This window comes from Octopus sinensis, linkage group LG1, assembly GCF_006345805.1.
Source record: "Octopus sinensis linkage group LG1, ASM634580v1, whole genome shotgun sequence".
NCBI classification, from domain to species: Eukaryota; Metazoa; Mollusca; class Cephalopoda; order Octopoda; family Octopodidae; genus Octopus; species Octopus sinensis.
Window position 1 is genome coordinate 100,406,243 of NC_042997.1, and position 16,407 is coordinate 100,422,649.

At 33.6% G+C, this 16,407-nt stretch overlaps 1 protein-coding gene across 1 annotated transcript in view; it reads right to left on the reverse strand.

The window, feature by feature from the left end:
• Window positions 1–1,230: 1,230 nt before the first annotated feature.
• LOC115214017 (calpain-7) overlaps window positions 1,231–16,407 on the reverse strand; it is a 52,027-nt gene continuing 36,850 nt past the window's right edge. Inside the window, exons 20-22 of the mRNA XM_029783036.2 lie at window positions 14,529–14,621; window positions 5,761–5,924; window positions 1,231–1,936 (exon numbers count right to left, since the gene is read on the reverse strand). Coding sequence (XP_029638896.1) covers window positions 5,780–5,924; window positions 14,529–14,621 — 238 coding nt within the window. The 3' untranslated portion in view covers window positions 1,231–1,936; window positions 5,761–5,779. The remainder of the gene's footprint in view (window positions 1,937–5,760; window positions 5,925–14,528; window positions 14,622–16,407) is intronic.

Below are 16,407 nucleotides of genomic sequence, written 5' to 3' on the forward strand. Positions count from 1 at the left end.
CTATATGTAACAGATTATACATACTGTGAACTATGTTTTGTAGTCTAATGGTCACTAAGAAAACTAGCTATAGATAAATGGTTTCTAACAGCCATGCAAGCTGTGTACAGAAATGCAATCAGCATGAGTTTACAAGGAATTTAATAAGCAGGTAGATATCTGTCAAAGTTAAACTTTCAGCCATTTTTTATTGTAGTTCTCCAGGTCATAACAAACATATTTAAGACCAGCTGCCCATAGGAACTCTTGTACACCAATGACCTAGTTCTTATAGATGAATCTGTTGAAAATTTAGAGAAGAAATTTCAAACATGGAAGCAAAGCCTAGAATTGAGAAACTTGAAAGTAAATCTTCCGAAGACAAAAGTTTTTGTTAGCAGGAATGAAAACGGCACTAAAGTCATTTTAGATATGACCATGTTTGATAGCAGGAAAGAAGTAGATAGATAGTAATTCAATAGAGAGTATCCTATATAAACTATGAATGCATAAGCACTTCTCAGTGCAGTAGGATTACAGGCAGGTAATACAAAAGTGAATATATTAATGATGAAGATAATGATTGTTTCTTTCATCATTTTTCTCCCCAGTTGTACAGTAATTCATAGATTAGTACAGGTATAGATTTGGTGGTTGCTACTGATAAAGAGAACAACTATTTAAAAAATATAACATAAAGTAAAGGACAGCAATTCTACCTTGTAAACATTTCTGGTTCAACATGCTAATAAAATATTAGACAGCAGATAGTCTTATTGTCTTCCCCTTCTCCCACATATCAAAGGCATAGGTAACCTATTAGCAGTTAAACTAACCATATTAGGCCTGAGTATACTACCTGTTTTATGTTCAAACTGGTCAGATCCAGCCCCTCACACCTACCATACAATGCCATTCTAGAATTAAACAATCACATCATCAAAATCTCAAAGTTACAAGATAATGCATGATTAATTCTAAAAGAACGTGAAAAAATAAACAGTTCGTTTTACTGTGTAATCTGAATGCTAAAGGGTTAAAAACTTCCTACAATTTTTATTCTGATAAGAAAAAGAAAAAAACATGTAGAAAGAAAGAAAAAGGCCAAAACTTAATTCAAAGATTAATTATAAAATTTATAAGGAGAGTTAGTAGCTTTCATTAATAAAATAATAACAGAAATTTAATTGAAGTACAAATCACAATGTAAATGATAAGTTTAAAAAAACAATATTTTAATGGGTTTTTAAAATTTTAGTATTTTATTTAGTTCTGTAATCATAAAGCATGAAGAGGTCGTTTTGTTCTTTTAATGTTAAAATCGATAACAAAAATAATGACATAATTTGAATGTCAAATGGTGAAGAGATTCAGACTAAATTATTTTAAACAAAACCAAACATTTTTGGTTTTGTGTTGTATATAAAAAAAAAAAAAAAAATAAAATAAAAAAAAACACCCCACAAACTGAGAATCTCTTAAATGTAAAATGAAAAAAAAAGAAGAAACAAATTTCAAATATAGAAGTGTTTTACGACTAAAATTTTAAGCTTTACATAATAACAAATCATAAAATATTCAACTTCAGTTTTCAAAACAAGTTCCCATTTTTCTGCCAAAAGCTAATTGCTTGTTAGCATTGTTCACAGCCAAAATATTAAAAAGAAACCCGAAAATACACTTATATCTAACTGTAATATGAAATCTTTGTTTATCCAGTGCAACAAAATTGATGCTTCTTTTAAATTTTCTGATAGCTAAATTACTAGATTATGCTAGGATATATGTACTTCACTTAAAATCTTGAAAGAAATAAACAAACTTTGAAATTTTAACTTAAATATCTTAGTCCTACAGTAAACATTGTAGCGCAAAAAACTTAAATTAAGCTGTCAAAATATCAATTTTCAGGTTTTCACATTCATCTGGCAGTGTCAAAACAATGTGTGATATGAATCTGAAAAAATATATGGAAAATAAATTATACAAAACCAAAAAAAAAAGTCAAAAGCATATGTTTAGTCTGTTGGGGAAAACCACTTTAAATTGAAGAAAATAAAATATTGTTGTTTAGTTATTTAAGTTTTTAAAATAATTAAAGCTGCTTAAAATACTGTTGAGTGAGGGAACTATTTTCTCAACCATAGCTGTTTTTGAATGGAATAAAGATTTAGACTAAGACAACTTCAGATTGTTAGAGTTCCTTTGTTTGTGTGTGTGTGTGTGTGTGTGTGTGCGTGCATGCGTGTGCATGTGTGTATATATAGAGAGGAAATCACATCTTTAATTGGCGATTACACCATGCAGTGCTGATGGTCATTTTTGCTGTGTCAGTATATTTATAGAAAATATCAACCAAATTAATATATCTGAAAATATGTGTTAACACAAAATTATCAAAGCAATCCAAAATTGGTTAAATTCAAAATGAACTAAGGAAATATCTGTAGTAGATGAACTATACAAAAAGAACGTTAAGAAGAAATATATTTTAAACAAGTCAGTTTAGTATTTAACTTTTGATGACGTCAATAGATAATGAAAGAATAAAAAAAAAACATGAAATTAGAAACAGAAATTCTATGTCACAACAATTAGTTATCTATCTATTAAATATGCTAAACATTTATGCATATTATATTATATGCATGTTGTATTATATGAGAAGCAATTATAATTAAATGATGGATTATTCAGAATTGAAATATTTAAATGCTTTCCTATATTTATAAGAACATTTCAATGTAAAATTACCTTTATAATTCAATAATGTTAATTTAGAAGTAATTATATTATACATTTCCTCAAAGGAAAGATCACATTTAAAATTATCAGTATTGTATGATGGTGAATAACTAATAATGGACCACTTTAAATCATACTTAATGTCCCTATCTTTTAAATTCCAAATGCATTATAGAATTACATTTTATTTCGAAACTTAAATGAATGAGAATGATTATGAAATGTAGATTTCCAAATTGTAGCAGATGAACCTATGTAATAATATGTATGATCCCCTGTTTTTACCTTACATTGATACACTATATTCTTCCTTAAACACTGATTTTCTAAAGGACAGATAATTTTGCTTTTGAAATTGAAGGTATTTATTCACTTATATGTGGTACTCATATTACTAATCTGCCTCTCAGTAGTAGGTTTTAAGGCAGGATTATTATCAGTATTATGATTAATATTACTACTAGATTAATTATTATCAAAATTGGAATTACTTTTAATTAAAGTATCAAAATCTAGTTATTTAAAATTATCATTAGAGTTAATTCTACAATTCACACTATCAGTTCTGCTTGTGTTCACAGATTTTGAATTGAAATATTGCCTAATTCTTCTTTTGTTATGTGCTGCTATAATTTCAGCCAAATTTCAGGTGGTCAAATATAGTCATATGTTTTATAAAAATATATTTTATTTCTTATTTATGTTTTGGTTTATGTCTATCATTGTTTGAATTGCATAATAATGGTTTTATCTCTAATTTATATTTTATATATATATATATTATATATATATATATATATATATATAAATATATATATATATATATATATATAGTATCTACAAAGTTGAATCTAGGCTTAATAATCCTTTCTATTAAAGGCACATGACCTGAAATTTATGGAGAGGGGACTAGTCAATTGCATCGACCCCAGTATTTCACTGGTACTTAATTTATTGACCCCAAAAAGATGAAAGGCTAAATCAACCTTGGCAGAATTTGAACTCAGAATGTAAGGATAGATGAAATGCTGCTAAGCATTTCGCTTGGCATGCTAATGATTCTGTCAGCTCACCATCTTTAGGCTTATTAATAATATGTTTATCTTCAATACTTTGTTTTTACTAACCTTATTTGTATCATTATTCTTACTATCATTTATCTTAATTAAATAAGATTGCTTGATGTATTTATTTTTATTTTCATTACACTCACTATCAAGTCTCATCATATTCAATATTCTATCAGTTTTGGAAATTATATTAATATTTTGATTCTGGATATAGTAAATTTTGTCCTTATTACCCAGCTTCAAATAATGCATGGTTATAATAATTTTAATTTTATGCAAATACATCCTCATTATTCAAAAGCCTCAAAATATGAGTTGATATATTTTTAATGATGTTTCTAGGAGGATTAGAATTTTTTTGACATATCTTAAGCACTCATTAGGTTTATGATATGGTTGGTATAGTTCAGTACTTAAATCCAGAGTAACATCAAAGAAGTTAACCTTAGAGTAATCATTCTCTGTCAAGATAGAGACCAAGATGCTAAAAGAGTTTTTTTCCAAGACCTTTCAAGATTAACCTTATTAGGCCCATAGACATCATCTCGATACAATTCACCCCCTAATTCAGGGGAGTCACTCTGTAATTATGAGGCATGAAGAGGTCATTTGCTGCATAGCCACAAAGAGCCTTCTTTCTTGATTTCATTCATAAAAGTCATTATCCTTGGAAAGCATCTGACTCTTTCAAATACAATGATTCTACTAGTGTAGAGCCCCCCCCCCCAGCTATTATCTTCTGATGTTCCTAATTGATCATCAATATATTTACTTAAATTAAGGTGTCAAGCTGGCAGAATTGTTAGCATGCCGTGCAAAATGCTTCACGTTATTTCATCTGTCCTTACGTTCTGAGTTCAAATTTCACCAAGGCTGAGTTTGCCTTTCATCCTTTCAGAGTCAATAAAAGAAGTACCAGCTGAATACTAATGTCATCATAATAGACTACCCCCTCCCTGAACTTGCTGACCTCGTGCCCTAAACCTGAAAGCAGTATCCTAACTTAAATCTAGCTTTAAACACAAGTATTATAGTGTCTATATTTTTAGGATCCATTGAATTCTGAGGCCTTTGAATAAAATTACCATAATTTAACCAACAGTGGTTACAATTTCATGTATTTCTAGTCATATACTACTTGCTAATTAGTAGCTCAATACTGACTAATTATAATTACAAATAAGCTTCATTTCTGGTTCATTGAAAGATTATCAAACAAGTCATAGAGATAGTCATACAAGGAATCTCATAAATGAGAGCAAGAAGTTTTGGTGATACTCTGTTCTTCAAGTAAGAGACTTTTATTCTGCTTGTCTTTACAAAGCACAGAGCAAAAGGGAGATTTAAAGAACACCCACATTCCTAATTCCTTTCCTCCCTTTAATTGAAATCATAAGTATCAGTGTTCAACCATTAACTCTAGCAATCCGAATTGTAGCTAATATTAGAGTTGGTCATGTATTATCTTAACCTTAATCAGTGACTTCCTATTATTTTCATTAACTAATACTTCTATCCTTATAACATCAATTGTTTTTGTTCAAATTATGTCATGCAAAAATGATATAGTTTGAGTAAAATATAAACACACACACGACAGGCTTCTATACAGTTCCCATGAAACAACTCTATACATAAGGAATTGGTCAGCCTGAAGCCTATAAGTGAAGACACTTGCTGTTAAATAGAATTGATGTTCTGTAATTTGCATAAAGGTAGAATAAAATAAAATCAATTTTTACTTTCACCTTTCAAATATGAATTTTTAAAAAATCTAATATGAACATAACTTTCTAGTGAAAGAAATTATTTCAATTTCTAAGAAAAAATGTGTTGTATATTCACTATTACTGATTCTATTATGTACATTCCAGAAAGAAAATTAATAAATAAACAACTACGAAACACAACTAAATGGTCTAATTTGAAGCCTAATTTGATATTTATTAGGTAAATTAATAAATACCTGGATATTGCATCATCTTTCACTGAAGTTTTGCAACTGAAATAGAAGAGGAACTGCTAACTTCTAAAAAGAATGGTCCCTCTTTCCCTGGATGAAATGTACACGGCATAAGGTTATATATTCCCCCAGAGATGTTGTCCAGCTGCAGTACACTATATCCAGGCCTGAAGGAAAAAAAAAGAAAGAAAAATGTGAATGTAATATTTTTTGTGGTAGCTTGTATTAGAAACATTACACTGGTAATAATTTTTCATTTAGTCATCATCATCATTTAATGACCCCTTCCCCATGTTTACATGGGTTGGATGGAGCTTATTTGAAGTAGATTTTTCTATAGCTGGACGCCTTTCCTGTCGCCAACCCTCACCTGACTCTAAGCAAGGTAATATTTCCCCTTAAACCAGACACGTTGTATATAATATAATGAAATTATTGTATACAGTGCTCAGGTGCACCACAACTTGTCAAAAGTGCATATAAAGCATCTGCAGTAATGTACAAATGTCTGGAAAGTGAACAGTGTATGAGTCAGATACATTCTTGCGTGTGTATGGAGGGGAGAAAATCAGGTGTAGTATTGGTGAATCTCAAGAAGCCTGGAAGTTTTGAAGGATGCAGTGCTCCGACAACTAACAACTGATGCTGGCAGTTTGTTCCATACTTCAGCAACTCTTAGTGTGAAAAAATGTTTCCGAAAGTCATGGGAGCTGTGCTGTTTTCTGACTTTGTAAACATGTCCACGGGTGTTAGACAGGTGGAGTTTGAAAAGGTGCTCAGAGTTATTGTTTGTAAGATTGTTAATAATTTTATGGGTGTCTGCCAAGTCAGCTGCCAGACATCAGAGTTTCAGTGTATCTATGTTATCATAGAATACTGAAAATGAACGACACTGCTTGTTTGACAATGAAACTCATTTACAGCAAATCATACAATGTCAAGACAAGGAGACAAAAACATACACATATATTCCCCCCCCCCCACACACACATACAGCAGGCTTCTTTCAGTTTCTGTCTACCAAATCCACTCACAAAGTAGGGCCAAGCCAAACAGACAAATGGACAACTCTCCAGCTGGCCAACTCCTGTCAAACTGTCCAATCTATGCCAGCATGTAAAACGAATGTTAAACAATGATGATGATGAAGGCTTTAAATCACATAATTAAAATTTATAAGGATGACAGATTAAGATGTGTTAGACAACAATATTTTATTTCCACAGAGAAAATTGGACACAGCATAATGTATACAGAGTGATAAAGAGGGAGGGATATAAAATGAGAAGTTATAAAGTGAAAGAGAAACAGAAAGTTCTTTTTTTATGATAGGCTCTTGTATTCACAGTACAGTTAAGTGGAACAAACTAAGTGACATAATGGAAACAACCTGGTTAATGAGATACAAACTCATTATGCTTGACACCCAATCTGTTTTATCAGCTGTAGTTCCAAAGACCTCATTTCTGAAAGTACTGTTTAGCTTCTTCTCAGTCTTCAATTTTAATAGTATATTTCTTATATCTATCTTTCAGTTTATAAGTATATTTTTTTATTATGAAAAAAGAATGCAATTTATAAAAAAAATTAATAAAGAAAAAAAATCAGTAAATACATAAAATAAAGACTTGTGCATCCCTCCCTCTGGTACACATCACCTAAAACTCTCACAGCATTCTTCCTCATTCTTCTTCTCATCTTCATGTGTGTGTGAAATAATTTTACATTCAGGTATACACCTTGCAGAGTGCTGTTTAAAGCCAGTTCACAGTATTTGGTTATCTAATGTCATTAACAATGTGGTAGGTACTGTTGCATGATGGTTCGAAATGATTGTAGTGAATAAAGAGTCTCATGAATTTCATTTTCTTTCCCACATATTTTTATATATGTGTGTGTTGTTATACGATGAGCTGTTTTCAGTTTCCCTCTTCTAAATCCACTCACAAGGCTTCAGTGGGCCTGAAACTATAGTAGAAGACACTTGCCCAAAGTGCTTTGCAGTGAGACTGAACCTAAGACCACACAACTGGGAAGTAAGCTTCTTAACCACACACCAGATAAGTGCAAGGCTTAAGTATCAGAATAACCAAGTACCCTCATGAGCATTATCTAATACTTCAATGCGACAAGATGCTAACACAGTCAAAAACTTCCTTGTCAACAGGTCCAACTATATCCAGATATATTTTGATATATATAGACTGAAAATGTGATTTACCAATGGATTATGGTATTTCTGTGTCTTATTCTGCTTAGCTGTGGTTGCAGTAGCTTAAAACTATCTTGTGGCATTAAGAACATATGACAGAGCATGATGACATTGCTAACAATGGCATTCCATATAAAATAGCTATCTTTCATTGAAAGGTATAAAGTAAGTTCATTGGGCTTCTTCCCATCACCTTTGGACAATCCTACATATAGTTAGTGAAGTTCTGATGTATATTAATAATATTTTGATATTTTGTTTTTAACCTTTTCTTTCACCTTGGCAAAAAAATGTGAATCCCTAGAAAAATGCATATCTACAGCTTGTATATCTAGATAATTCAGTACTTTGGACAAATAAGTAAAAAATTTAAAAAAGGAAAAAGATTTAATTAAAACTAAAAAGAAAGGTATAAATTTAGCATTGGGAATAAATGTGATTAAACCAAAAATCTTTTCCCACTACTACATGGGAAACAAAACACATTTTTCCCTTCCCCCCGCTTGCTGTGTCACCTAACAGGAAAGAGGTTTAATTCAACAAAAAAGAAAAAAATGGATATAAAAATTAAAAAAATATATAAGGTGATATTCAGAGCAAAGTGGGAGTGGGCTACTACTTCCAATGATTTCAAGTGTACTTTCATACCTTGTAGCCACCAGCTATTCTCCCTGCCAATCCACACCCCCAACTGTACACTACAATAATGTAAAACAAAAGTTTTGTAGTTTGATTATCAAATTATTAGGTTGTTCTGAAAATAATGGCCACTCTAAGTATTGTGTTTTGAAACACAATTTTATCATAGTATTTTAATTATATTTTACGTGAATTTTGACATACTTAATAACTGTTGTATGCTTTTTAATAATTTTCTATGTATTTCAGACTGAAAACATTCTTGAAGCATAGGCACTCTTAATTATGAACATGACAAAAATGGACCTTCGCTTACTTCTCTTGCATGAGTTCAAGCTTGGGCACAATGCCTCCCAAACTGCTGCCAATATCAACAGAGCATGGGGAGAGGGGTCCACAAGTGATTGCACAGCACATAGTTGGTTTCAGAAATTCTGTACTGGTGATAAGAGCCTTGAAGATGAAGAAGGTAGAGGATGGTCATGCAGTCTTGACAATGAACAATTGAAAGCAATTGTTGAACAAAACCCATGTCAAAGTGTCAGAGAAATATCTCAGGCACTTGGTATTGCAACGGTCTCATGCAATCTGCAGAAAGTTGGTAAGGTGAAAAAGCTCAATAAATGGGTACCACATGAACTCAATGAAAATCAAAAAGTTTAGCGTTTTGAAGTATGCTTGATGCTCTTTCTGCGAAACACCAATGATCCTTTTCTTGACCGAATAGTCACTTGTGATAAAAAAATGGATCCTTTATGACAACCGTAAACGATCAGGTCAATAGCTTGATCATAATGAGTCCCCCAAACATTTCCCAAAGCCAAAGTTGCATCAGCAAAAGATTATGGTGACTGTCTGGTGGTTTGCAATTGTTGTTGTCCATTACAGCTTTCTGGAAGCCAATCAGAGCTTTACAGTAGAGGTTTATTGCAATCAACTCACTGAAATATATGCTCACTTGCAAAAAATGAGACCTGCATTGGTGAATCAGTGTGGCCCAATTCTACTTCACGATAATGCAAAGCCACATGTTGCAAGAATGACGCTGTAGAAAGTCACAGACTTGGGATACAAGACTTTATCATATCCTCCATATTCTCCTGATCTTTCATCCACTGACTAGCATTTTTTAAAGTATTTAAACATGTTTTTAAGTGATAAAACTTTCAGGTCCAAACCAGAGATGGAATCAGCTTTCAAAGATTTCTTAGCATCAAAGCCAATATGCTTTTATCAATGAGGCATAAATAATCTCATTGATTGATGGCAGAGATGCATAGATGTTCACGGCTCATACTTTGACTAATCAAAACATTTCTATTATTAATTTTTCCAGAATAAAATTATGTTACTGAAATTGGCTATTAATTTCAGAACAACCTAATAGATGAAAGGCTGGAGCTGGTATTAAAATAGAAAGTAGTTGAAAAGCTCTTTAGTAGGTAATTAGGTTTGTAGAGACAGGAAAATTCAGAGAGCTCCTCCCTCTGCTGATAACAAAAGGCCTCTCACTCAGAGTAAAAGGTAGACTGTATAATGCCTGTGTGTGAACAGCCCTGCTATATGGCAGTGAAACATGAGCTGTGACTACTAAGGATATGCATAAGCTTGAAAGAAATTAAGCTAGTATGCTTCACTGGATGTGTAACGTCAGTGAGCATACACAACAGAGTGTAAGTGCCCTGAGAGTAAGTTGGGCATAAGAAGCATCAGATATGGTGTGCAAGAGAGAAGACTGCACTGGTATGGTGATGTGTTGTGTATGGATGGGGATAGCTGTGTGAAGAAGTGTCACACCCTAACAATGGAGGGAACTTGTGGAAGAGGTAAACCCAAGAAGACATGGGATGAAGTGGTGAAGCACGACCTTTGAAGTTGGGCCTCACAGAGGCAATGACAAGAGAATGAGACCTTGGGAGATATGCTATGCTTGAGAAGACCCAGCAAGTAAAGTGAGATTGTAGCTGTGGCTGATGCCAGTGTCATATAACTGGCCCATTTAAAAGTACCCTTCATTCATCAGGCAATATGCCAAGCTTGTGAAAACCTGTTGAACCAAGTGAAATTGTAGTTGTGGCTGACACCGGTGTTGCCTGAATGGCATGTAAAAAGCACCATATGCGCATGACCAATGCCAGTGCCTTCTGACTGGCTCCTGTGCTGGTGGCACATAAAAAGCACCCACTACACTTTTGGAGTGGTTGGCATTAGGAAGGCATCCAGGTGTAGAAACCTTGCCAAATCAGATTGTAGCCTGGTGTAGCCTCTCAGCCTGCCAGTCCACAGTCAAACCGTCCAACCCAAACCAGAAAGTGGATGTTAAATGACAATGATAATGATGATATATATATATATTCAGATGTCTATTTTATATGTATGCGATGGATGATGTAGCATCAATTATGTAACAAACATAGATTATAAAACAGCTGTCAACTAATGGAACATCTATCCTCTCACATCACTTCTCTTATTTGATCAATATATATATATATATATATATATATATATATATATATATATACATATACACACACACATACATACACACACACAAGTATGCACACACACACACACATGTAAGTTAGTTGGTGTTTGGAAGAGCATCCAACTGTAAAAATCCTGCCAAAACAGTCACAGAGGTCTGGTGCAGGCCTCTACCTGGCTGGCTCTTGTGAAACCGTCCCACCCATGCTAGCATGGAAGACAGATGCTAAATGATGATGATGATGATTTATATATACACGCACAGAAGAAATTCAAACAGTATCACCACTTGTAGCTTACAGTATTCATAGAATATGTAAATAAACACTTAAATACATAATCACATGCACGCGCACACACACACACACACACAATGGGCTTCTTTCAGCTCTCATCTACCCAATCAACTCACAAAGCTTTAGTCGACTCAAGGCTGTAGTAGAAAATACTTGCTCAAGGTGCTGCACAGTGGAGCTGAACCCAAACCAACATAGTTGAGAAGCAAACTTTAACCACACAGCCATGCTTGCACATGCACATGCATGCATGTATGTGAGTGTGTGTTATGTGTGTGCATGTATTTGTATGAATGTTTACATTCTGTGCGTACATGTAAATAGCACTGAGCCCACTAGCATAGCTTGAGTGTGTGCCGCCCCCCGGACCCCACTAAAAAACACATATTGCCTACAGCAGACCCAAAAGTGCCATCATGGGTGGACTGCTCCCCCAGGTATGCTAGTGATTGAGCCAGACACTGAAAGCATTCTTCACAATTCTCTGTCAACTGATTGACTGCAAGCTGTATGCTTTCAAAGATGTGTGAAATACTAAAGTACTTTACTTGCAAAAAAAAAGGGGGGGGGTTAGTGACAGGAAGGGCATCTGGCTGTAAAACAACACCTTAATGATATGTACTCATTTAACACATGCTAGCATTGAGAAAGAGGTTTAAAATGAATGAAAGATATGGTAGCTGATCAATGGAAATATTTGAAACACACAGCTTGTGACGAGTTAAAGAAAACAGAAATGTTTAAGAAAAATTTCACAAGTTCCCATGAATATATTTATCAGTTGACAAACCAGTGAGGGAGCCACCTTGCAATCACTTGATCTGCTAGAAATAGCAGCCACACTGCTCTCAAATAGCATGTTTAAAAAAGTGAATGCCATACTGCATAATGTCCTAGATATCCTAAAATGATGGGATATTTTGGGATGGAATATTTTTGATCAGTCAAGATTAATCTAAGCAAAATAACGTTGATGTAGTGAGGATAGTGGTGTGGTAAAAGAGGTGGAATGGCAGAGGAAGTTGGGTGGTAGAATAAATACCTTACAATATTTAGTTTTGCATTTCTATGTCCTAAGTTCAAATTCTGCCAGGGTGACTTATCTTTCATCCCTCCAGAGTTCATAAAATATGTACCAATTAAGTTGAGCACAACCTTCCTCTTCAGAAATGTGGTCTTAGACCAGTGTAAGAAATTACTGTTTACATTTTATTGTTTACATTATTAGAAATTGTTCATCTGATTTATACTGTGCTGTGCATAAAATATATATTGTTTATTTAAATCTGAGCGGTCAAGAGTACATATATGCAAATTAGGCTATCTTTTAATGTGTTAACCTAATTTATGATTGCAATAGATATACATACATACACATATATATATATACATACAGCTTAGATTCTGAAGCTGATATATATATAAGGATGATAATGATATATATATATATATCCCATGCTAGCATGGAGAACGGACGTTAAACGATGATGATGATGATGATGATGATGATGATGATGATATATATATATATATCAGCTTCAGAATCTAAGCTATTAATGGGGAAGGAAGCCAAGTATATCTTCTCTGAGGGCAGTCAACAGATTGTGAAACAGTCCATTATCAGACTCCCCTACATGTTTTTACTGCATATTGAGAATATAGAAAAAGTGTGTTTGCATTCTTCTTATATCACTCATAACCACGCTTCATAATAACAAGTTATTTTCAGTTCTTCTGATTCACACTGTTGTGTATTAAATATATATTGTTTATTATTGTTCATATTTTTCTTATTCTCAGCATGGTATGTCTTTACCAACAAAGATTAAAGAAGGCAATCCACAATTATTGCAGACTCACTGATGGTTGACGAAGTCACAAGGGGACAGTTGGACCTGGTTGCAGTGGCTACAAGAGAAAGCAGTTCCAGTTTAATGTCACTACATTTCAGATCTTCCCTCTTTGCCTTTTGTCTTCAAGACCAACCCTGCATGCATTCTCAAAGGAGGCAAAAAACTGCTGAATAGTTTGCCATAAGGCCTTGCAATACAAAGCTTGAGAAGACAAACTGGTAATAGTCAATGTGACAAGCTCCAAAAGGATTTCTTCAGAGAACTCTTGCATTTCTTCTTTGGTGGTGCACTTTTGTCATGATAGTTAATGGAGAGCTCACAATATTGTACAATCTTGGGTAAGCAATGATACTCCATTTTGAAAATGTGCTCTGCCCAACACAGCTACATCATTAACAGCATAGCCTAGATGCTGGTGACATTTGCCATTTTGCATTTTGAAGACTTTCACTCTTTAGGGTTTAAAGAGATCCTATCTGGCCCAGATATTCTACCTGTTTTATATTCAAACTGGCCAGATCTTACATTTACCCTACAATGTCTTTCTGAAAATAAAATAAACAATCACATCTGGCCTTTCATGCCTGCCCTATATTGTTATTTTAAAACTAAACAATCACATCACTGAAATCTTAAAGCTACAAAAGATTGCATGGTTAATTCAAAACAATGAAAACAAATAAACACTACATTTGACAGAGTAAATCTGAATGCTATTGAGATCAAGGTGAAATTTATGACAAATTTATACCAAATTTATAACGATTTCATTTAATAATTAAAGACCAAATTTATGACAATGAATTTAATAATCAAAGACCATGTCAATTTAATGTATCATCATTAGCACCACCTAAGCAAATGATGGGGACATTGTTGATTTTCATCAGTGAACAAAGGCCCAGTTATTCAGTCATTATGTGATGAAACAAGAAAAGGCTAGCAACAGGAAGTGCATCCATTAGTAGGAAATCTGCCTCAAACAGGTTTCATTTGACCCATGAAAAGCCATCATCATCAATTAGCACAGCTTTCCATGCTGGCATGGGTTAGACAGTTTAACTGAAACTGGTAAGCTGAAAAGCTGCACCAGATTCCAATTTAATTTGCATGGTTTCTACAGCTGGATGCCCTTCCTAATGCAAACCACTCCAACAGTGTAATTGGTACTTTTTACATGTCACCAGCATGGATGCCAGATATGTGGACGTTAAAATGATGATGTTGATGAAGTGCTCTCTCTCTCTCTCTCACACACACACACAAAGAAAAATACAAACTTACCGAAAATCGCCAGACGTTTTCCGCTTGAAGGCTCCTGGGGCATTAGGAATATTTTCACTGACTGCTATTATCTCAAAACCAACAGCATATTGCCTGAATAATTCAAATGTATATGTATTTTGCATTGATATAAGTGTTGATGTCATGCAAGTATATATATTACAAAAAAATAATGACTAGACATTTTAAAAGAAAATACCAGTGAACTTTGTGCAAGAAATAAAGCTTTAGCAAATGCTATAAATTATGTATACAACAAAATAAACTGTTTGGTTTGATTCCACATTAGAGTAATTAGTACTAGAAAATGTGACAAAAATATTATCTTCCCTCAGCTTACTAGCTCATGGGGCTGGAACTAATACAGATTTTCAAGGCACTTAAGCTGAGAATATAAGACACCTTACTAAATGGGAAGTTGGTCCATTGCAGGGTTAAGCCCAAGTGCTGCTAGTACTTTATTTTCAACTGAGTCTACAGTAGCAATATGAAATGAAGTGTCTTGCTCAAGGACACGGTGTGTCACAACGTCTGAGAATGGAACTCATCAATATGGGTTCAACACCATAACCATTTGGTCATATAATTAGGAAAAGTAAACCTTCAATTTAATTAGATATACTCTGAATAAACTACCCTTTCCTATAGTAAGAAGGAACCTCTATACTGTTGTTTGGCTTGCTAGAAATAATAAATGAATCTCCTTCACATCACACCTAACCATCTTTAAAAAAAAAGGACACATTTGGAAATGTAGTTCTAGTTATACAAAAAGACAGGATGGCCATGGCTAGTATGCCTTTCATCATAACTTTGCTTTGGAGTTAGAGTGAAAACAATATGTTAAATAGTAATTAAACAGGCTTGTCTAATCCTTGTTTGAAAAAAAAGTGCAGAAGGAAAAAAACTGCATAAAAATATATTTCAGGATGATCATTTTTGTCCTAGCCAAATAAACACACACACATTCATTCTCCACTTGTTTATTATTGTTCTTATTTTATGTCTATTGTATGCAAACCTTTCATCACACACCTGTGACCTCTTCATCAACTCTCCATCCAATGTCTTCTCAAGAGACCTCTTTAGAGACTCTCCATCCCATGTGTCTCCTCAAGAAGACATGAGGGATGAAAAGCCACTAATGAGGTCACATGTGTGTGACAAAAAATTTCTAGACAATGGACATAAATTATGAACAATGATAAACAAGTAAAGAATGAATATATAGAGTGTGCGTTTATTTGGCAAGAAAAGACAAAAAAGACCATCCTAAAATATAACAATATCTGTTTCAACACACGATTTCATATCAGGAATCTTGCAAAACAAATTCATAAATGTAACAGAATGAATGTTTATTTAAATATTATTGGACTTAGTATGGCTATAAACATTTGATGGTATTACCAATATGAAAAGTTAAATAATTTAATGATCTAACCTCTGAGGCTATCCCAATTTAACATTGGTTGAAACAAAATTGAATTTCTGGTAGTAATCTATATAAATATATGATAAATTTTTCACTTATTTACTAAGAAGGAAAGTAATTGGGTCAATGGGTTGTTCACAAACTTTCTAAGACAGTGAATGTGTACTCTTCTTTGCTGTCACGTCTCATGAATGAACCTTTTTTCAACTGAATAGTGACTGGTGATAAGAAATGTGTTCTCTATAAAAATGTCAAGCGCCAATGACAGTGAGTAGGGAGAGGAGAAACCCTGGCACCCCAGGCTAAAGAAAGTCTTCACCCATGTTAGGTGTTATCTGTTTGGTGGGATATGAAAGGTTTAGTACATTTTGAACTTTTAAACCCAAACCAAATGATAATAAAGGCTATCTACTGCAAGCAGCTTGAGCAGCTTAAGTCAGCGCT